Source organism: Lissotriton helveticus, chromosome 1_2, assembly GCF_964261635.1.
Source record: "Lissotriton helveticus chromosome 1_2, aLisHel1.1, whole genome shotgun sequence".
Lineage (NCBI taxonomy): Eukaryota > Metazoa > Chordata > Amphibia > Caudata > Salamandridae > Lissotriton > Lissotriton helveticus.
Genome location: NC_136058.1, coordinates 119,900,804 through 119,924,806, shown reverse-complemented (window position 1 = coordinate 119,924,806; position 24,003 = coordinate 119,900,804). Strand labels below are relative to the sequence as shown.

Sequence of the window (24,003 nt, the reverse complement as noted above, 5' to 3'; positions counted from 1 at the left end):
TTCACAGTACAGTCTGACCACAAACCTTTGAAGGCCATGAGCAAAACAGAAATCTTCAAAAATTACTAAGGCTTGCCGGAGGCCACTAGGAGTCTTTGAGATAATTAATGTGTCATCCGTGAACATTAAAATCAGGATTTTTACACCAGCTAAGGTAGGGGCATCCGTATTCACTGGCAACAAGCAATCCACTATTCCATTGATATACAAAGGAAATAACGTTGGTGCCATAACACAACCTTGCTGCACCCCTCATTCTATGGGAAACTGGGTGGTGACCCTACCCTGTCCCCTCACCGGATTCTAGCATAATTTGCCTCATGCAGCCTCATTATGAGAGTCAGCAGCACCTGAGGAAGACCTAGTTCACTCAGCTTCGCCCACAGACAGGAACGGGGAACAAGGTCAAATGCTGCTCTTAAATCAACAAAGGCAGCATAGAGGCTACCTTTGCCCAGGGTCACTGTCTTCTAATGCATAAGGATAACACGGAAGACTTGATCGATTGTACTAGTGTATTTAAGGAGACCTGCTTGAAAGGGGGACAATATACTACTCTCATCTATCCAATCTAGGATTTTATTCAGGGTCAACCTCACAACTACCTTTTGTATCGTATCTATCAAACTGATAGGTCTGTAGTTCCCTGGGAGCCGTTTGTCTCCTTTTTTGTATACTGGAATTATTTCCGCCCCTTTCCAGGAATCCGGTACCGGGGCACCCTGAGCCATTGCATTTGCCATTAGCAAAATGTATCTACCCCATCTTGCTTTATCATAGAGGAACACATCCGCAGCGACACTATCGGGTCCCGGCGCTCTACCACCTGCCACTGCACAAAGAGCTAGTGAAACATCATTATTATTTAAAGCCTCATCCAAGTTGAATACATAACTAGGATCTTCCCTATGATTCTCTGATGTTCTGCAGGCATATTGGGGTCTGAAATAATTAACTCAGTCTTCCTCCGAGATATGATTTTGATGCTGATCAGGTTGGCCCCCTCTGCCCCATTTTATAATACTCCAGAATTATTTACTGTTATTCTGCGAGCTGGCTTCTTTAAGGTCCTGCCAACTGAGCTCATCCCATGAGCGCTTGGCTTTATGGATTGCTTTTTTATATTCATACCTGGCAGTACGGACAATATCCATTTCCCCGTTCCTGGTTGAACTACCAAGGGCAATTCTTGCTAGCCTACATTCTTTATTATACCACCGTGAAGGTTTCGGGTCAGCTAGTTTCTTGGTTCTAATGGGCTTAATGAAATGGAATCTGTGGGCAAAAAAGAAGCTATCATGTGCCTGTGTCCCCTCCAGAAGACAGAATTTGCTCAATCTCTAGCGTGGTGCAGTTTACATCATTGATGATATTTCCCAGAGCTTCAGGATTTTCAATTATATATGACCATTTAGGCCGACGCATGTTGTTGTTGGGAACAACATCCGGGCATGGGATTCAATCTCCCCCACATGTGGTTGCACAGACTTCCACCAACCTTGAATAACACACAATGGGTTATGGTCACTTTCAAGGCAGTCCTTTATCCCCATATCATCCATTGTATGCCAGAATTTCATACTACAGAGAATATAGTCAATCCTGCTTTTACTGTACATGTTGGCCCCAAACCTATCCTGCGGCATCCTTCCGTTGAGGGCTCTAAGCCCCCTTTCATAACAGATGGTGTTAATCTGGATGACCACTTCCGTCCATTTTTTTGCGGGTCAAGTTCTAATTTTGGGACTCTCTATTGGGCATCTTCTTCATCGGTGAGGTGCCAGTCAGAGGTAGTAAATGGTTCAAAGGTTGAATTTAGGTCACCCGTGATAATGACACTATTGTCCGCTGAGTAGAGATCGAGGAGGCTGTCCAAAGTCACTAGAACTTGGGACTTGCCTCAACGGACTCACCTCACATAGACATTGTAGATGTCCACATATCCTAGGGGACCCAGGTTCATCCTTATCACCTAGATATCGCTACTCTTAGATGGTAATTCTTTAATGCTCAGGCCCAGCGCTTGACAAACCCATATAGTAAGGCCACCTGCTGGGCGGGCTTCTGCACCTTTGGTAGCTGGAAAATGAAAATTTAAGTAGCCTGCACAAAATTGCGGTGCAAGGAGCCAAGTCTCTTGGAAAAAACAAATATCAAACTGATTTACAAAAATGAGCCAATCGGGTATTGATATTTTTGAGCCCAGACCTGCAATGTTCCATGACATAAGTGAGCCCCTGGTATGGGCATAACCAACATGTAATGGATCATTACCTTCCCTTAGGAGATTGGCCATAGACTGGTGCTGTAAATCAGAGCCAGAAGCATCCATAGATTGCATAACCTTGGCAGATCTCGCTTCAGGGATATGACTAGCAATGTCACAGCTAGCGGGCTGGTGTCTAGCTGTTGGGGCAACTGAATCCTCATCACTGACAATACATGGCCCTTGTGTGTATCTCATTTCGGGAAAATGGGTAACAGTGTCACAGCTATCGGGCTGGTGGCTAATAGTAGTGGCAACTAGGTCCTCCGCACTGTCAATGCATGTCCCTTGTGCATGTTCACCAGACAGTCAATCAATGTTTTCCAGCCCAGAACTTCCCACACAGCCCTTTGGCCGCTGCCCAGAATAATGGTTCACCTGACAGTCAGGTAGGGCCTTCCTTAGCTGGATACAAGAGTAAACAGGGGGAATTAGTTCTGAACTCAAGGGCAAATACATTTTCAGCCAGCTCCTCTGTCTGTAGTGTCAGTTCGATGCAGTCAGATTGTTCGGGACGGAAGTGAGCCTACGCACCTTAAAGATGTCATCCCTAATCACGGATGGACACCCTCTAATGTGGCGTAGCCAGTGGATAGCTTTATTAGTCAGAGAGTCATCATTTTCATTACTTCTCGCTGATGCTAGCTTAGGGACATTCGTCATATGGATTTTATTAGTGTTATGTATTTCACCTGAATTAATCCCCCCCTTTCTTCTTGAAACTTATTTTGGTGCTTTACCGCTGGACACGTATTCCATCTCACACCAGGTGGCAAGAACTCCCTCACCATTTCCTTTGCAGGGTGGCTCAAACTATTTTTTGTGGGGAAGCGGGGCTCTGTTTCTAGTGGGTGAGGGGGCTAAGGGTTTTCTATGTTTGGCCGCCTCACTATAGGAAGTGATAATTTTACGCTGGCCACCATCTATTTCGGCTCCCAAAGATTTTACCATAGCACTGTCAGAATTTGGTGGGGAAGATATGAGTCCGCACTTCTCTTCAAAACCCGCTGGTAGACTGGAGACGTAAGGGGGTGGCCCTGCCCTGGCTCCAACTGGCACGGACGGGCGCAGGACGGGCCCGCACCTGGCACGTCCCGCGCTGCGGACAGAGAAGCTGCTCTTTATAGAGTGGTCGTGACTCCTCCCCCTCTCACCTGCTGCACTTGTGGGACTAGGGCTGGGCTTCTTTGCAATGTGCCCTGGAACTTGTGGTCCCACCAGGGCAAGTGGCAGACTGAACGGAAATTTTAGAAAAAAGTTTGATGGGCAAAGCAGTGCAACCTGGTCGAACATGAGCAGCAGGAGGTATTTCAGCAAACCCCCCTTCTTTATCAGCGCGTCCCCACCCCTTCCCAAATACCCTGTTTCACTTCAATACGTATTTTAGCCCAACATTCTAAGGAGAAAGCTTTTAGACAGTGGAGGGAGAGAGACTGTCGGACGGTATAAGATATATTCACAAAGGTGTAGTCAAAACATTTACAGAATGCTATGAGGAATTTGAAGCGAAGAAGACATGTAGACTTCAGTATCTACAGCTGTGGCATTGGGCTTTGTATCTCCAGAAGCAAGGGCAGTGACAAGGGAATTGACCTGTCCTGAAAAATGTACTAGAACACAGCTGTGCTCAAAGGGAATTGTTATGTTCCTATGATAACTACATTATGTTTTCTCTTAGAATGTTGAGATCAGTGGAATAGAGAAGGTGATGTTAAGAGACCTGCAGAGCTGAGGGGAAAGCTGGAAGATGTGTTTTGTCAGGGACTTCTGTAGTATGTACCTTTGCTTCAATAAAGAAGCTTGTCATTCACTTTGAATTCGGACTTTTTCAGGAATAATGTCAATTATATGAGACATTTTGAGTGATCGCTCATGTGGGATTAGCTGAGGTTATCAAAGCAGATTGCATGGATTGGGAGATTCCAGATGAGGATAGGGAAGCTCTGTGGCGTGACAATTTATACTCCGCAGAAGTATGGAAAACATTGGTGAAATATGAGGGAAAGTATGTTCAGGCTCCACCCCTTTTCTGCATATTTTAACCCTATTCAAACCATTGGAGAACATGTGGTGAAAACGGTCTATTATAAGCTGATTTCTGGTGCGAAAGTTTCGAAGCTATGTCCTTTCCAGGAGGGTTGATAGACAGGATCAAGGGGAAGCAAAGTTGACTCGGAAACTCCACCACGAATAATTCCACCAAAGGCATTCACTTTCCTTTTTCAAAGTATTACATTTATCCAGTAAATATTACTAACCTTGCAGTAGTAATCTAACTACCAAAAATAGTATACCGATCATCAGTAAAATAGTATTTTTACAGGACACAAACTGTTTAAAGAAACAATGTCATATACAAACTAGGACCTGCTCACACGGTGAATGTAGTTCTCAAATACCCACCCAACAATTGAAATGTTTGTTGGGGAAGCAGCTAACGTTATGCCGTCTATGCCGTACGAATCTGGGTCACCACTTTCAATTGAACTAAAATGGATTTAAAATGTTACGCTATATTCGCCCGCTGTCATCCCCCTCCTCAAACCCTCCCCTCATATGAAGAAACTCCTTCAAGTGAGTACAGAGGAAAGAACGAGATAAAAAATATGTGAAAAGGGATGGTGGAGCCTCATGGGAGTAACACCATGGGGGTAGGCAGGATGGTACTCGCCTGCTCCCTTAGGTTCTCATCATCAGCATCCACCAAACCCAAACAAAAAATTGTGATAGTGCACAAAGAAAAGGGAAGAAATAGACAAAGGTGCTAGGATGTCAAAACCTGCTGGTACATTAAGGCAAGTCCGGTGTACCGCACGTTCAAACCCACAATGAGGACTACGATGTGCCAGGCAAAGTAAAAGAGCATAATCAAATAGGCAAATAATAAGACTGGCCAACAAAGTGCTTTCCATCCAGACTCTTATTTGTTTAATATAAAAGTATACTGTATTATGATTTTCTGTGTGGACGTTCATTACATTTTCTTAACTTTCCACCAGAAGGAAAATAACAACTTGGAGATACATTTCATTAATTAATTTCTTTGCACAACATTTCCTTGCACGTAATTGAGGCTGAAACAAAGCACAACGTACAATATAACACTGTGAGAACATCTGCACTTCTGGCAAACATGCTTCAGACTGTGTCCTATAGTGTTACATTTGTTAGGGACGGCAAACCAGTAAGCAAGACACTTTCAACTAATTTCCAATATTTTTCTGTTTTAGAGAGAAAGAAATACATACACATTTATTTGTGTGTAGTCAAATACAAAATGATGTCATATACATTTCAGATTTGTTAATTAGCCTTCTCAGAAGGTGTGGAAAATCTCTCATTTGTGCTTCCCTCAAGCACTCACAGGCTGGTTGGGGAAGCCTTTAAAACTCTGCTTGAGTAAGAAAATCCTGCTTCTTACCGCCAGCCAGGCAAAGTGAATTATTGGTTATGCTGTCTATACGGGAAACTTGAATTGTCCCAACCCTGATCTCTCTGGTTCCATTTTAACACTTCTTCTTCCACAAGAGTTTTATCATCTTGGAAAATGAGAAGTGATTAAAAACAAATGAACTGCAATTTGGCATGTTATAACCCAAAAAAAAACTTTTCAATGCATGGGATGTTGCACTGCTGTTGCTGCTCTGTGTGTATTTTTTGAGAGCAGGGTTCTTTTACCATAAATACACCATCAGTTTCAGCTTGAGAGGCCATCGGTTGAATGAGTAGGGCATCTGACCTGTATAGCTTCACATGAGCGTCATTAGCCCTTGATTGAGGGAAGTATGAGGGGGCATCATATGAATTGCCACCAGCTCCTAGAAACCACTTAGTTTACGGTAGACATTGTGCATGAATCACAGGCATTATCGGGCAATTATTGATCAAAGCAAAGTGATAAACAAATACTTCTGTTCTTTTTCCCTTCCCATCCCAATTCTTTGGTTCTACCTACCACTTTGAGGCAGTCTAATGATGGTGTTATGCTCTATATGTTCAACACTCCAGTCCCGCCCTCCCTTTTCTGTGCCTTATTATTCGACCCTCGCAATCCTCCTCCTAACTTTTCTCACCCTATATCTTACCTTCAAAGCTCTGCGTCCTGCATCCATGCATCTAAAAATGAAGAATTACATAATTATAACACAAACGCACTTTGTACCTGTTTTACACACAGCATGGATTGTGAAAAATGCCTGCTAGCTCAACTTGTCTACATGAGGGATGTAAAACGTTCAGAAAACCGCATTGTCTGCTCATGTGGAATCGTTAACTCTGCAGGAGCAGACTGATCAAAAGTGACCGCATGTGCAGGCAAATATAATGAGCTTCCTAGAAGCATCCCCTATAGCAAATCCGCTTATAAGACACTATACCACTGGTGCATGGCCCCCGAGAAGTTGTACCAGATATATGTAGCTGCCTCAGACAGATGCTGGAGATGTTTTGAAAGAAAAGGTACCTCCTTGTATATATGGTGGGAGTGTCTAGTTCTTAGGGCTGTCTGTAAAGAGATTCTGAGCTACATTATGGGGAAGTTCAGCTTCCCCGTGCCATCAGGACCTGGGTTGGAGGTACTGGGATTTCCTCACTAGGAATTAGAACACATGTATCTGGCAGACAGGGCAGTGTTGTGGCACATGTTGGGGGCGGGGCAGATGTTAGCTTTAACCTAGAAAATGAGAGATTCCTTAAGTATATTGCAGTGGTTTGGTAAACTATTGCAATTACTGGTGCACAAGAACTTTACTAGCACTATTCTGCATGTGGAGGGTAAATTTCCCAGATTTGGACATCCGTTAATTAACTGTGCACATGTCCAGACTGGAGTACTGTGGCTTTCCGCCATCAGAATTGAGAGCAGTGCAACTGCTTGATTAGATGTGAGACTGAGAGGAGAGGTTGGTCTAGCCTCTAGGAGATGCCTGGCACATTTAAAAAACTCTATGTAATGAAAAGTACACTCAAAGGACATCTGAGGGACACTGGCAGTGTATGGGGAGGTTTTGGATTTTCAATGTTGTCCTTTAATGATACTCTGTAATGTAATGATAAGTAAGAGAATGCAATAAATAAAGAGCTGAGTAAAAAAAAAAAACATGCATTTTTTAAAACATATTGCTACCTGGCTGTCTACTTCATCAAGGTTGTGGTTGGGGCTGTGGACAATCAGAGGAATCTCTGGTGCATGTGGTATGCCTCTGCTCAGCATTGTTGGAGTGGAACAAACTGGGAGTCCGGACCTGTTAGCAGGGTATTGTTGTAATTTAGCAATGATTAGGTTAAGCAATAGCAGAAGACATCTTGTATTTAGAGACTATCTTGTCCGTTTTACGGAATCCATTTTGTATTTCTATCGGCCATTTTGTTTGCCATGTGCTCTGTCCTACCTTCCTGTCAACTGCTCTTGAAATCTGCCTAGAGACAAGATATATTTAGACTCCTCTGTTTTGCACATGCTCAGTTGAGCATACAGCTGTCTCCAACTTGTAAACTGTCAAGATGTGTCCACCAGAATTAGCTAACTGTCTGCTCTTTCCACTTGTTGCTAGTACACTCTCGGTATGACCTTATATGTATTTGAAACCAGCTGTCTGTTCCTTGTACCGCCTTCATTTTAGCCCCTGTGTGGGTATAAAAAGACCAAGCTCCTTCTAGTCAGTGCTACCTCATACTCTACCGAAGGGTGTGAATGTAGTTCCACCTCATGAGGTTTAATAAACTCAGTTTTTTCTATTCCAGTTTCTTACTATTGGTCTAAGGACTCTGTGTAGAGAAGGGCGAATTCCTTGCACTGGTATGCCTGGCTGAGGCTTGCTACCACAGTATCATCGCGTCCTTGAATCCAGAGAACACAGCTCTAAACATTAGCTTTACGATCTTTAGCCATCAGACATATCGCAAGTTCAAGCAATCCAATAGTATCAATAAAATTACTGGAAAATAAGGTAACCGCCACAGGTGGTCACAACAATTGCTTTTCACCAAAAGTAGCTGCTGATTTATTTCATAAAGCTGGCAACCTCCAATTACAGTTTATTACAGGGAACCAGGCTAAAAAGAACCAATAGTTAACCTCAGACTGATCACTGCTACTGACTAGCACCATTCTACGTGCATCAACGATTTGTTCTGCAGAGTACCATCTGGAATCTCCTGTGGTGACAACGTGCTGTTCATCTTTGATTTGCCCACAGGTTTTCTTACCACTTCACAGTTATCCAGTTTTCTGGTCTTGCTGGACTGAAGATTTACGTATTTTAGAATAACTCTGCTCCAGTTCTTACAATATGGCTAGCTTACTTTAGAAGGGTCTTCTCACCAAGTGTATATTTTTATATATAAATGTTCTACTTTTTGCCTAGATGGGAGCAACAAAGGTTACATTGTTCAATTACTGTTTCTTAAATACTGTCATCTCCTTATATATCAAACAATAGGCCATCAGTTCGTCCCCTTTACAGAGCTCTGTCTTAATTACAATAGCACTCTTAATAGGATGTCTTTTTTAAACTACCATACACTAGGTGTTGAAGATCATGTTCTGCTTATTTGCAAATGGGTCTTATTACTTTTTAATTTCAATCTGCACTTGCACGGTGATTGCCATCCTTTTAAAAGGTTGTAAGACATATTGTAGTTTTGGGTATTTTCTTTTTTATATATGTATGGTTAGTCTAGAAAACCCGAAAAAGGGAGATCGTGCACTGCTTGTGGTTAAACCAAATTATTCTGTGTATTCCGTGCTCCAGAAAATCGCTCCCCGCTCAGGAGCGTGACGAATCTGTATGCAAGTAGCACCTTCACACCCGTGGAGGTGTCTCCCTGGGCACTGGAGTCAAATGCTGTGAATCCGTGCCGTGAAAGGCTCAGTCACTGACAAAAGCTTGGTGAGTAATAGTGGGTGAAACGTCAAAAACACGTGTGAGTGCCGAACAGAAAGTTTAGCATGCGATTTAAATAAAACAATGTTGAAAAGTTTGCGCGATTGACACAGGTATGTGCACAAGACTAGAAAGTGGTGGTGAAGGTAAACCAAAAGGTGCTGTGAAGCTGCCGTGTAGTGACTGAGCCTTTCACGTTTTACCACATGCACCGTGGATCCCACACAGAACTCAGGTGATTGCTTTATTCAGTGGTTATTCCCCGTATAGTTACGGTTATCCATCTCATTTTTACCATAGATATTCCCCCGATGAAGGCCCTGGCGCCGAAATGCATATCTTACCAACAGCGTTTATCGATATTCCCCTGATGAATGCCCTGGCGCCGAAATGCATAGGGAATCGATATATTTACAAACTACATTGATCATGTATGTTACAACACTTTAAACGTCTTATGGACTGAAGATCCAAGAAAATTGATATTCTTCCTATGGATTTATGTTTTGAAGATTAAAAAACATAAACATCTACATTTGTTTTGGAGAACTTTTTTAGTTGAACTTGGCTGTGATTAACAGCATTTGACTCTAGTGCCCAGGGAGACACCTCCACGGGTGTGAAGGTGCTACTTGCATATAGTCTAGAAAACCGACATAAGAGAGAGACCCTGTATTGATTAAGATTATTGGCACAAGGATTGACCTTTCAGGTTGATTGCTTTCTGCCCTTAGACAATTATGGTTAACACGGCATGTAATTTGAATTTTATATAAAGTTTTAACCATGCAGCCATGTGTAATTAAAGATATAACTATTTATTGTTGTTTTGTTATGTATTGTATGCTGCTTTTAAGATCCTGGTGATCAAATAAATCTTATTGTTATTATTATCATGCAAACAGGGCTGGCTTTAGCACTGGTGGCACCCAGTGTGAAAATCTTAAATCCTTCTCCACGCATCCCCTCACTACCATCCTCCAACAGTGCCCCTCATCTCTCCATAGACCTTCTCCCACATGCATTTCATTTGTTTTATATAGCGCTACTCATACCAGTTTAGGGGGTCAGGGTACTTTACATCACACACACATTATACAGAGACAATAAATCATAGGTACGAAAATAATCAGTCTATAGGAAATGTTACATAAAACAATGAGGATTACATGGTGTAAGAATCCAAGGTCATCCAGTATAGTTGACTGTATGTTTTAGAAGTGTTTGGTCTGGAGAAGCACAAACCCAGTATTTAAAACGTACCACAGTGCTTGGCCTTACTAATAAAAATATTTTTCTTTCTTAACGAACCCTTGTCAGCAACATTAGGTTAATGAAAGGCTGGGGGAAAACATAACATTCTAACCTATTCCATGCAGTTTACTTGTAGCTCTTCGACTTCAGTTCATAGGTCACTGGGCTATATTAGTATTGTAACTTATGACCTGCAAGTAAAAAAAGGATCTCTGTGACAAGAAAGTAACTTACTGAACTGTTAACATAAAATATAGTTCTGTGAGCTGCTTGGTACACGTTTTTTGCAACAAGCATATTAACCCTCTGGGTTACTTTATGACGAATCAAACTGTCACTAGACAAAACTCCATCTCTCTCCAGCAGGAACAAACAATCACCAGAGTTAACTTGACAGTTTTATTGTTGCCTGAAACTGGAGCAGGTGCTTTTAAACCCATGGCTTATTTCTTAGCACAGCACACCCCCAAATGCCCCCCTGAGCTCAGCACACTGTGCTTAATCCAAATAAGTGCTAGAGCACTTCTCAGGAGGTTATGGCATCTTGCACCACCCATTTCCCCGCCAGTACTGCCAGTCACAATACCAACACAACAAATAACCATCACACCCCCTACATGTGTGACATTTCAGGCTATTCCAGTGCACCCAAAGCTATGAGAAACGCGTGGGTGACCAAAATCATACGTTTTTGATGTATATTAAATTATTGAATACTGTTGTTTTGCTCATTTTGAGATTAGACAAACAGAACCACCATGTGGTGTACTGTGAGTAGTGCCAGTGTTGGGAATTAAGTGCTGGTGCCAAGCACCGAAAACTACCAGTTCAAATTAAGCACTGGTCGCACCTCTATAAAGCCTGTCCTGCGTGCAGTTTCACACCTAGGAAAATGTGGGCTAGTCATAGTGTAGCCCACTGTGAATTGATTGCCTTTTTCTGTTACCCCAAAATAAGTAATGAAAATAAGTATCTGTTGCATTGTCTTCTACACACACAGGATGCAGAGAATGAACAAGGAAGAAGCCAAGTACTATGTGGGAATAGATGTAGGAACTGCAAGCGTCCGAGCGGCACTGGTAGATCAATTTGGGACCATAGTGGCCCAGGCAGATCAGAGAGTCCAGATTTGGGAACCTGAGGTCGACCACTATGAACAATCTTCAGACGATATATGGGCCGCGTGCTGCGCTGTTTCAAAGGTAAATCAATCGCAATCCGGAAGAACGTTTTTTTTCTTTAATATGCACTGTTTTTTCAACGCTCCTGTTTACTTCTGAATGCTAAATTAGGTAAAGTAAGCAACGCTTTAAAAGTAACTCTCCAGACTGGGATTAATACTTGATTTGTCATTGACGGACTATTGCTCCTTCCAATGACCACTCTGAATCTTTTGCTGCTAAGGAATGAATTATGTATCATTTAAAATGAAAAATAACGTTTTATTTGTTTGTGGGGACGAATAGTAAGCACAGTGGAAAAAGTGTCTAGAACTTGTGTTATATAATTTCTTTAAAACCATATTGGGCCGTTTTATATAAAGTTTAGCTTCCCTGCAATATGGGGAAAGTTTACTTTTTACAGCTTATCCATACTAATATTATAAAGAGAGAGCCCAAACCTTTGAGACGGGTAATCTCAGTAACCACAGCTCCAATCACAACACCCAATACAGCGTTGGAAAGGGCAGTTGCAGCAGAAGGACATAGGCTATGCAGACGGCCACCATATTTATTTTTTATTTTAAATTTTTTTTGCAGAGTTTAATATAGCGCGAACTTGACCCGAACTTAATCAGGTATCAGAGCGCTTTTTAGCACCAGTTACGTTACATGAAGACACACATTCATTTTTGTTAGGCACTGGGAGATTAAGTGATTTGCCCAGAATCACAGGATGTTTGGCGTCGTTACCAAGACTCAAACCCAGGTCCGAGGTCGAGCGCCTTAGCCGTTAGGCCAACTCCTCTATACATTTAAAAGGTAAAAGAACCGTGCCAGCAAAGTAGTCCCTTGTGGGCGTTTCTGCGTTGTTCGGTGGGCGTGACTAACGCTGGGGCCATGTGGTACGGCCATCACATCGTGGGCTGTGGGCGTGTGCTGGGGGAGTGACAAACGCTGGGGGCGTGACAAGCGCTGGGGGCGTGTGTCCGCCCTTCATGCCATGTGAGTCGTACATACAAGCGCCAATTACGTTGCTGCGCAGCATTAAGGGGCACGCTGGGGGCGTGAGAAACGCTGGGGGCGTGTGTCCAGCCTTCATGCCATGTGAACGCAATTGCGCCGCATCAAGGGGCACGCTGGGGGCGTGAGAAACACTGGGGGCGTGTGCTACGTTCTGCCCTTCATGCCATGTGGTTCGTACATTAATCAGAAGATCGTCTGCTGTGGCCGTGTGCTGGGGGCGTGACAAACGCGTTCACCTGGAGGCCTGGTAAGTAACGTTACTGCAGCCTCTCCTGCGCGCTGTTACTGAACTCTCTCATTCAACGAAATTACATGCGCCTGCTACCATCAACTAGGGCTCTAGCCGGGCTCAGGCAGCGGATCAGTACACTAATTACACGCGCCTGATAACATCAACCAGGGCTGCAGCTAGGCCTCAAGCGGGGGTACACGCGCCTGCTAACATCAAACAGGCCTGCATCTGGGCCTCAAGCGGGGGAACACATAAATGAGCGTGTCTGCGGGGACAATTACTGCAGCCTCTCCTACTCGCTGTCACTCAACTCTTTCATTAAACGGATTTACCCGCGGCTGATAACTCTCTCATTCAACGACATTACACGCGCCTGCTAACATCAACCAGGGCTGAAGCCGGGCCTTCTCCGTCCCTATTCTAATGAAACAAAAAATGTTGCCTACCGCGAGATTTTAAAATAAATTGCCCTTGCCAAATACACACATTACACACATTCTATTTCATACCCGTCCAACGTCGCGATGGGCTGCTAGTTTAATAGGAAATGAGACGAGTTTTATGCTAAATCACACTTCCTAAAAGTCAAAGCATGAACAGTTACTGAACGCCAAAGAACTACAACCCACGTGCACCTAGCAACTCCTTATTTCTTGACTGTGTCTATGTTTTAAAAAATATGTAACGGCGGTGACCAAACCATTGACAGAAAAATACAGAAAATCACAGAAGTGGCGCCCAGAATGCCAGATTGCAATTCAAGTCTGGCAAAATGACTGTTAGAGTGCTTTTGCAATATGGGAATAAACTAAAAGCAGTAAAAGCAGAGGCACGTACTGATCTGAAAATAAAATTTCAAAAAGTCAAATTGGGCACTCTTTTCTAAGTTGGTTGACTGTGATAATCTACTTACTTGCATAAGGTTGTGTATGTATCAGTCTTTCCCAACATGAATCTGATCAATTGGAATGCTTGCCTGGGATGCACAGACATTTGGACTACATTACGCAGCACTCTAGGAAAAGGACTCAATACAAATAGTAAGGGTGGGTAAAAATGTGTATTTTATTTTGTCTTGATATAGCACAAAATAAATAGGGGTAGGTAAAAAATAAAATGGGTATTTTTTTTCTTTTAACCCAAATTACATGCATTTTGTGAAATGCATCATGGTAGTCCTCTTCGGGAGAATTGTACATGAGACCATATCTCATACACTAACGTCATGTGACAGGAAACTCGTTTAAGGAGAGCATGTCTTTCAGCCCCACAACACATCAGCTTTACGGTTCCCATGGGATATTTCCTCCTCGACAAGTCTCAGGCAGACAAAAATTTAGTGAAAACGTGTTAAAACTTGAGTAACAAATTATCCTGAAATACTGAAAGCCCAAAATAGAGAGTTTCACAAGCTTTCATTTGCGCAATAAAAGGTTTGCCAACGCCTAAAAATAACCTCTGTTCAAAAATATTTATTCTTAATTTCTCCAGAAGCATTTTAATGCTTCAAGCCTTTAATAATTCACACATATAAATATATACATATATATGTGTGTGTGTGACTCACACAAACCAAATTAGGTTCTAAATTATTTCCTTTTCGTGAGCTTCAGCACCATTCTGCAGTCCATGAGATCTGGTATTTGGCTACACATTGATAGAGAGAAGTTCATGCTGTTGCTTGTTCTTGTCTTAAATCACACTCAAATTCCTGTGTCCAAAATAAATCCTTCCTTCGCTCAGTCCACATTTCCTTCCATGTTAACTTCTGCAAGCTGTGTTCAACTGGCCTTGTATAGCCCCTATTGCATTTTAGTCTGCAATGGAATCTTTTTCCAAAAATTGACCATATCAGTCTATTTACACTTTTACATATTCGTTTAATTTGTTATTCTTTTAAAAACTTGACTCAAAAGATTATCCATCACAAATTAACTTACCACGCAATACAGCTTGCCTTTCTAACATATCCTCCGGTCCCCGGACATCAGGGTCTGCAGTTTTCACTTGCAGTATTTTATATATGTGGTTTGTATTCAAGAAATAAAAATAACTGAATGTGTTCAATTGACTTGCAGCTTTCTAATTCCGTTTTATCATTACGGTAGATAGTAACTGTCCTACATGTAATATTTGGTCCTCATACATTGTGGATACAAATGCCCAATGATTTCTTTTTATTTCAGTAATTTTTTTATTGAAAAATTATATTTACATGGTGCAGAGGGTATACATGGAGATAACTGAAAAAACAAGAGAAAATCCCGGGAAAAGACACCCCGGGGTGGGCAGGGGGGGGTAAGCATTGGCCCGCGGCTATTTGTCCATTTTCCATTCCTGCTTCTTCTTCTCGTCAATCCTTTCGGCTTCCCCTTTCCCCCTTACAGACTGTCCGATTGTCCTTTCGCTCCCCTGGTGGCGTGGAGAGAGAGGTGTAGAGATATAGAGAGTAAAGAGAGATAAGAGGCACAGTGTGTCACAGAGTAGGTGATCCATGTGGTCTATGTAGTGCTGCCTTGTCTGGGCTCTGGGCTACCTTCCCGGTTGTCCCCCTGACGTTCAGAGTGGCTTGTGTGAGGACAGGTAGTTGTCCAGCGAGAGCCACATTTCGCTTTTCTTCCCCGAGTTCGGTAGGCTATTAGTTGTTATGGTGTCGGCACCTCGCAGGAATATGACCCAGTTGAACCAGGCTTGAAAAGTGGCTTTCGCTGTGTCTTTCCAGTTGTTCAATACCGTCTTGACCACCGCTGTGAGCAGGAGGTCAATCAGGTCCCTGTCTTTTCCGGATGTTATGGAGGGGTCGGTGTACCCCAGTGCTAGATAGTGGGAGTCAAGTGTTAGTGTGGCGCCTGTGACGTCGTTGATTAGAGTGTTTATTGAGTCCCAGAATTTCCTGACCTTGGTGCAGTGGAAGAGGAGGTGTGCTAGATCCCCTTTCTGCTTATTGCAGTTCCAACAGGAGTCGTTTTCTCTGATACCCATGGAGGCTAGGCGGGCTGGGGTCCAGTAGGCCTTGTGTATCAGCCAGAATTTTGTCTGATCTAGTGTTGTTGTCACCTTCCTTCTTGATGTGGAAGACCAGAGGTCGGCCCTTTCCTCCTCACTGAGCTCCCTCCCTGCCACTGTTCCCCAATGGGTTATAATTTTGTTATTTAGTTTAGAGGTCTTGGGGCACAGGGCTCTGTACATGTGCGCCACTTGGTGTCCTATTGTGTTTAGGCTGGTGGCGTATTGCAGTATTGAGGGAGTGAGCTTGTTTATGTCTGCTTTGGCGATTGCCACTCTTATTTTAAGGAAGTTATAGAGCTCTGCGCTATCGAACTTGTATTGCTCTTTGAGTGTGTCGAAGGGTGTTTGAGTTCCTTTGTGCTGTAGCTGTCCTACTGTTGTTATGCCGTGTCGGTACCATGTGTGCATATCTAGTGTGTTGTTCCTGTACTTTATTCTAGGGTTGTGCCAGAGAAACTCTAGTTGGGTGTGTCTGATGCTGGTGTCTAGTAGCTTATCTATTCTTAGTATGGCCAGTCTTGTGTTCCTTAGGATTGGGTTTTGTTTGATTGCAGGGTGTTTCGTCGCCGTGAGCAGGGCTACGGGTTCCATTCCCCCTAGCAGTCTCCGCTCTAGAGAGAGCCAGGCCGGGGTGTAGTCACTCTTCGGAGTTAGCCAGTACAAGCCTTGTTTAGCTATGCAGGCTGTTTGAAATTTTTTGAAATTTGTTATGTTAAGACCTCCTAGTGTCTTGGGGAGTCTGAGCTTTTGAAGGCTGATTCTGGGTTTCTTTCCTTTCCATAGGAAGGTGTTAAGTAGCTTGTCCAACTTTTTGTGAAAGTCTGATGTGTTGGTTAGTGGTAGCATGTTGAGCATGTAGTTAACCATTGGGGTGACCATCATTTTGATAGTCTCTACCCTCCCCCACCATGTGGTGAATTTGGGTGACCATCCCTCAAGCTTCTCTTTGATTTTGTTTAAGATAGCTTGTTCGTTCTGGTCTAGTGTGGTTCGCAGGTCTCTTTCGAAAAGGAGGCCTAGGTATTTGATGGATTTCCTCTGCCAGGTCAGACCAGAGGTCCCCAGGGTTGTCCTGTTGGTGTGGATGTTCAATGGTTTACACTCAGATTTCTCTCTGTTAAGTTTGTATCCAGACACCTGTGCGTATTGATCTATAGTGTCCATTAGAGCGTTGATGGATCTCTCCGGGTCTTCTGTTACAATGAGGACGTCGTCAGCGTATGCTGCTAGCTTGAAAGTTTCTCCCTCTATAGGTATGCCCTTTATGTCTGGGTTTGCTCGTATCATGTTGAGTAAGGGTTCTATTGCCAGTAGGAAAAGGGCCGGCGACAGCGGGCATCCCTGTCTCGTTCCACGTTTTAGGTTTAGCAGATCTGACGTGCCTCCGTTTACTACCACCCGGGCCTTAGGTTCATTATATAGGGCCATTACCATCTTCCTGTAGTTGTGGCCTAGGCCGAATTTTTGCATGCATTGGTCTAGGTACAGCCACGACACTCTGTCAAACGCTTTTTCTGCATCAAGGGCGATCATGACCGCCACGTTGTTGCTTTTGGCCGCGTGGTTGATTACGTGGCAGAGTAGTCTTGTGTTGTCGTGGGACATCCTGTTCTTCAGGTATCCCACTTGTGCGCAGTGTATGAGGGAGGGGAGGTAAGTGTTGAGTCTGGTAGCTAGGATTTTGGCATATATTTCGCAGTCCACATTTATGAGTGAGATTGGTCTGTAGTTTTTGGGGTGTTGTGTGTCCTTGCCTTCCTTTGGGATAACGATAATGTTGGCTTCTGCCATCGATTGTGTCATGCGTCCTTCGTGTATACAGCTTGTGAACACTGATGTCATAGTTGGCCTGAGTGTGGTGATATAATGTTTGTAGAACTTGGCTGTGAACCCGTCTGGCCCTGGTGCTTTGTTATCTTTTAGACTTCTGACTGCTCTTTCTATCTCTTCACTTGTTATTTCTGAGTCAAGCCTCTCCCTCTGTTCTTCCGTCAATTCTGGTGTGGTGATGTGTTTCAGGAGTTCTTTGCCCCATCTGCCCTCAGCGTGTCGTCTTTTTTGTAGAGCTGCGCGTAGAAGTCTCTGAAGGTGTCGAGTATTCCTTTGTTCGTCGTTTGTGATTTGTTCGTACTATCCTTGACGGCTGCTATTGTGTGTTGTCTCTGTTTGCCTTTGAGGTAAGATGCCAGTGCTTTACCTGCTCTGTTGGCCGAGCATACATTTATTGCTTTGTATTTGTTAATCCAGGCCCCTGCTCTCTCGCTAAGGATCTTGTTCAATTCGTATTTTTTCCTTGTTAGGGTCGTGAGGGTGTTCCTGTCCTCTAAATTGGCTATGTGTCCTGATTCTAGTTTTTTGATTTCTCGCTCTAGGTCGGTTATCTTTTTGCCTCTATCCCTGTTCTGTCTTCCTTTGATACTGATTATAGTACCCCGTACCGTGGTTTTCAGTGCATCCCACAGGGTCTCCCTTCCTATGTCTGGGCTGTCATTGTTTGTGAGGTATTCTTTTATGGCTAGTTCTATATCAGTACTGTTGTTTGTGTTCTTGAGTAGGTCGTCGTCGAATCTCCACCTTCGTGTCTGTTGTTCGTTATGTTTGCCCGTCAGTGTTAGGCAGATATGCGAGTGGTCTGAGATCGTTCTTGGACCTATCTCTGTGTGTTCTATGAGGTGTGTGTGTGTGTGTCTGACATGAGTATGTAGTCAATTCTGCTATAGGAGTTGTGTGGGGTCGAGTAGAAAGTATACTCTCTCCCATCTGGGTTTTGTAGTCTCCATGGGTCTGCTAGCCTTAGTTTTGTGCAAAGGTTCCGTAGGGTGTTACCTCTCTGTGTAGTCTGGCTGTGTCTTTGTGGGTGCCTGTCTATGGCTGGGTCCAGTACCTGATTCATATCTCCAGCTACTATTAGGAGCTCACCTAGTGGTAGTGTCCCCAGTTCCTTGCTTGTCTGTTCCCAGAATGCCTTACCCTCGGTGTTGGGGCCATAGATGTTTGCCACATGTATGGGCTCCTCCCCCCTGACTAGGCTGGTGACTAGTAATCTGCCCTCTGTGTCTTCCTTTGACTTGGCTGGTGTGAGTTTTGACTTTTTACTGAGTATTGTGATGACCCCGTTCTTTTTGTTCTTTGCTGGTGATCCTATTACATGACCTATCCAGCTGGCCTTAAGGCGGTCTGTCTTCTTCCTCTAGCCTTGTCTCCTGCAGGACATAGATATCGCTTTTAAGCTTGGCCAGGTGGTCTAGGACCTTCCTCCTTTTTACTGGGTGGTTGAGCCCTTTTACGTTCATGGACACTACCTGATGTCCGTCGTGAGATTGTGGTGCGAGTTGTGTGTCATTTTTCGTTCTTTCTAAACTGGCTATACGCGTGGTTTCCTTTTGATCGTCTACTTGTCTTAGTTCTATGTTTATAGTTCCAGTGTGCTCTCTCTAGGGATAGGTGATAGGCGTAGAAAGATAAGAAAAGAGAAAAGAGTAGTATCAGCCCTTGTGTGTGCCCCCTGCACCCCCCTCCCCCACCTTGCCCCCTCCCCCCTCCCCCCCTTACTTGCATAGTGGGTGTGCGACAACAAAGTTCCTTTGCTCCGCATCATCCTGAGGTATGTTGATTGCTGATTCCTTATTCCTTCTGCTATCAGCGATCGTCCGTTTCTAAGTCTCTGAGTCTTGTGCAAGTTCTTGGGGTTGGCGTTCTTCCATCCTGGTGTAAAGTTGGCTGTTGCTGTTACCGCCTGCCCCTTTTGAGTGTCTTTGTTCCATCGATGAGGTAGGTTTATCGGTTCAGTGTTGTTTGTATTTGGCGTCCTAGGATTTTAGGCTGTGGGTCTTGGGGATCTTGAGGTAGATCATTGTTGTCTGTATCTGGCTATCCGTATTTGGATATCGGCAATGCTTAACTTCTTATGAGGCAATGATCTTGTTCTCTGAGGTAGCTTCGTAGGGTCTATTTCAGTCCAAAATTTCAGTCCGATTTCCCTTCATCGCTTGGTGAGGCACTTCTTTTTGGGGCGCTTTGGCCTTTCGCGTCCATTTCTTTGATTGGCGGTCCTCTTAAGTATCGTCTGAGTTCCTCCGGGTCCTCGAAGACCATTGATCTCCAATTGTCCGTGATTTTAAAGCGGGCAGGACCAGTGAAGGTGTAGTTGAGATTCCCTTTCCGCATCGACTCTCTCATGGCCAGGAAGCCTTTCCTGGCTTCTACCGTTGTTTTCGAGTAGTCTTGTGTGAGCACAATCTTGCTGCTCGCCCATGTAAGGTTTTGGTTTATCCTGGCAAAGGCGAAAATTGCGTCGGTGTGGTCGGCTCTTAGTGGGCAGCAAATTATTGCTCTTGGAGGCTTCCCTGTTGCTGGTTTCCCCGCCGGTACTCTGTATGCTTTGTTGACTTCAAACTGCCTCTCAAAATTCAGGCCCGTTAGTTTGGGAAGCATGTCCTCCAGCATGGCTGCGCAGGAACCCTCCTTGTCCTCCATACCTTCTGGGACACCCAGGATTCTGATGTTCCCCCTTCTGGCTCTGTCGTCTTGTTCTGCCAGCTGCTTCTGTAGTGCCTTGGCGATCTTTGCGTGCTCCTCCGTTGCCTTGATGTTCTTGCTCGTTGCATCTTCGACCGCACTTATTCTTCCCTCCGCTGTTTCCAGTCTGGTGTTTGTGTTGTGCTGGTCGGCTCGGATCGCAGCCAGTTCTAACTGCATGTTATCTATTGTTTTTTTAGTCTCTCTTGCTACGTCTTTTACCTCATTGATTCTTTTCAGCACTGTTTCTAGTGTTGCAGTCTCTGTTTTGAGTTTTGCCGGCGAGTCCGGAGTATTTTTTTAAAGTTTTTTCAGGTCATTTGTGTTTTTTCCCTCATCCATCTTGTGTAGCTGTGTTTTGTACGGACTGCACAGACTGCCTGCCTTCTTTGTGTCCGCTCGCTCTTTGGCTTGTGTCTGTTCCGTAGCTTGCACTATAAAGTTAGAGCGGAAACGGCTTGGTTCCCTGATGTGCCGAGTCTTAGTTTTTTTCCTTGTTCCTGCCAGCGCTTGCCTTGTCTCGTTCGTAATTTAGGACTCTTGGATTGATTGCGGCTTGATCCACCTCTATGCGGAGTTGTGGCCTTAGCTGGGCTTCTCCCTAGCTGTTGTTTTCTTTCCTGTGTTCTCAGTACTGGCTGTGATCCCCTGATGACCGGTGAGCAGCTTGTCCAGCCCCTCTTCTTTAGACACTGCTGGGTTGTTAGGTTCTGTGACTCTTGAGCATTCTCTGTCGCCCTTGCGTCTTTTTGTCTGTTTGGCCGTCTGTTCGTAGTGCTTCCCCGACCTCCAGGTGCCCGTTACTAGTTGTAGTTGTAGTTTTAGCGTTTCAGCGTCGCTAAGCGCGTTGCTATGTGTGTTTATCCCGCTTTTCCGACCACTAGTTGCCTTTTGATAGTTGTATTTTAGCGTTGCCAGGCGCGTTGCTATGCGCGCTTATCCCGCGTAAGCGCCGGCAGTTTTAATGCGGCTTCTCCCCCTTCCACCTCACGATCGCATCGCTCGCGAACCGCTGCTCGAGGATGTTGCGGAGATTCCGGCAGTGCTGATCGTGCTCCGCTTAGATCTGCCTCGCTTTGCACATGTCCTTCTGTACCTGCGCTTCCGCATCCTGCTCCTCGAGATCGCGCCCTTCCGCTTCCTGTAATGGCCGCCCCCAGCGAGCAGTTTCGATTTTGTTTCTCTTTTCCGAGAGCCTCCCGGTAAGTGTGCAAAGCGTACCTTCTAGGATAATTTCCCGTACGGCTTGAATTCTTTCTTCTTGCCTACCGCACTTCCCGTTTGAGTTGTCCTCCGATGTCTTCCGCAGTGTCTCTCGGTGCCTCCGCTTGCGGTCTTGCAGTGTGTCGCCGTAGTGGTCTTGCAGCGTGTGGCTTTCTGTGTTGGCGCTGGCTGCTCGGTGTGAGTTTAGCCCTTTTGTCGGACTTTTGTCGGACTTGTCTTATCGCCCGGTCGCCATCTTGTCTTCTTCCTCGCTCCTTGGCGGTAGCTCCTTTGGGTTCGTTTCTGTTTGTTTGAGCCCTTCCGATGCTCCTTCCGTTATCACCTTGAAGCCCAAACCTTCATGTGTCGCTGGTTGCTTTTTCCGAGGTTAGACTCTCGGGTTTGGCTGAGTAAAATCGCCTTAGTTGTTCAGGATTTGCGGAGCTAACGGACCTAGACGACCATCTCCTTTGTCGTCCAAGCCAATGATTTCCTTTTAGTGTGCATTTTTGACTGGTGAATTTTCTCCATGTGCAGTCACAGTGTTTTCTTTCTCCAATGAATGTCCATATGCACTCTCACTGTCCTAACATATTCCCAAAGAGAAGAGTCCATACTATTGATTACCTTGGCTATTTATATAAGAAGTTAGATGTCGCTTATACATCACTCCATGTATATGTAACAATAGGATATTTGATTAACCTGTGTAAGCTTTTAAGTTTTCTTCATTAAAATAATGTTATCTAAGTACGTTTTGATATACCATGTGATTCACTTCAAACTCAGCTGACATAACTACCTTCACCCTGACTGTGCCATTATTAAAGAAACATATTTTCCTTTGATCAAGGTCTTCTGAATTCTAGTGTCACAGATTTAACCCTGCTCAGGAGAATGAAACACTTAATTGAATGCTTTCCCCAAACAAAAAACAAAAGGAAAGTTTTGCAAATGAGGTTCATACATTTAGTCGACTAGTATGTTTCTCTTATCACAGGGTTTTTGAACCTTTACTGTGGGTGAGTCTCACTATTTGAGTCCCACTCGTGGTACATTCATGGTAATTGGACTAAGCATTTTTACCAGCCATGGCCACCTTTTAAGATAAGGTTGCTGTGCTACTGGTAGGTTAAGTGCCACTGGGCTGGTTAAACGTGAACATATGTGCATATGCATGTGTGCACATGTGCATATACATGTGCAGGTTGCGCATGTGAGGCTACGGTTGTGTGCAGCTGGTAATTGTGCAGTGGCAGCCTGGCACAGATGGGGCGCTGCAAGGATAGGTGCTGACCTGGGGTAGGCATGATACTATTAGTGGGCATTCATAGATAGGTCATTAGGGTTTACTGGAAAATCTGTAGTGCTTTTGCTGAATTCTACAAATAGCCAAACAATGCAGTTTCACTTCACTTAGGCCTACAAAGTCCTGCAAGGTGATAAGCTGGGGTAAGACATGCATGCCGAGTTTGAGTATGCAAAAGAAATAAATTGATGGGCGTAATGCTGGACAATGCAAACATTCACCCCCAGTCACAAGGATCTGGGTTAAATCCATCATTCTTTTGCTCACCACCCCAGTTCAGACCCAGCCATATGCAAATCAGTCTTGACTCTGTTCCTTGTGGGAACAGTCCAGCCCGAACTGCCAAGCCAGGTCGTCACTGGACCGGAAACAAGCATCCTGGGACCGGTTTCAAGGCATCACCCTTCAACAGCCAGGCTAGCTTGAATCCAATGGTGTAGTGAGCACGGGAACCACATCTGGACATACCCTTCACACTTAGGGCGACATATGTAAAAGAAACAATTGATGGACAGAATGCTGGACAATGCAAACATTCACCCCAAGTCACAAGGATCTGAGTTAAATCCATCATTCTTTTGCAGCTCCCATCACATCATATGACCATCCTTTGGGACTTTAGGAATTGTCATATTTTTCTGGCCCAGCATGTTATCAGCTTCCAGGCATTTGTCCCAGGATCTGGTCCAAGTTAATTACTCTGCTTCCAACATCAGTGATTAGCCCAGGTCCTTCAAGAGTAATGGGGTAAATCAGCATCGGATTAGTAGCTGGCCCAATGCATCTGGGCTGGGTCATCCCATGCCCACTGAAGAAAGGAGGAAGCCCAGACACCTGTAACCTGCATAGGAGGGGATTTCCTTTGTAGTTTTGGTGGGAAGGGATCTGGCAGTGATGTATGCTAGGGATGGAGCTGAGACCTTCAGAAGGGCTCTGTTCAGAGAAAATGCAACAGAAACATTCTGGATTTTCCCAGACTGCTGTGCAGAAGGGCTAACAGGGGACGAAGGTATGAGGTGATTTCTTAGAAGGACCAGAGTTGCCTGGCGTCTACAACTTTCAATCCCCACTTAATAACTCATGCACAAGGGGTAGACAAAAGACAAGAAGACCCTGAACCTGGGAGTGACAATAGCGACCAA

The 24,003-nt window shown here is 44.4% G+C and overlaps 1 protein-coding gene across 2 annotated transcripts in view; it reads left to right on the top strand.

Annotated features, from left to right (window-relative positions):
• The window catches only part of FGGY (FGGY carbohydrate kinase domain containing), a 2,115,431-nt gene that overhangs the window by 141,853 nt on the left and 1,949,575 nt on the right, over nucleotides 1-24,003 (top strand). For both annotated transcript variants that reach the window (XM_078669875.1, XM_078669881.1), the window contains one exon: nucleotides 11,405-11,606. In XM_078669875.1, coding sequence (XP_078526001.1) covers nucleotides 11,406-11,606 — 201 coding nt within the window. In that variant the 5' untranslated portion in view covers nucleotide 11,405. The remainder of the gene's footprint in view (nucleotides 1-11,404; nucleotides 11,607-24,003) is intronic.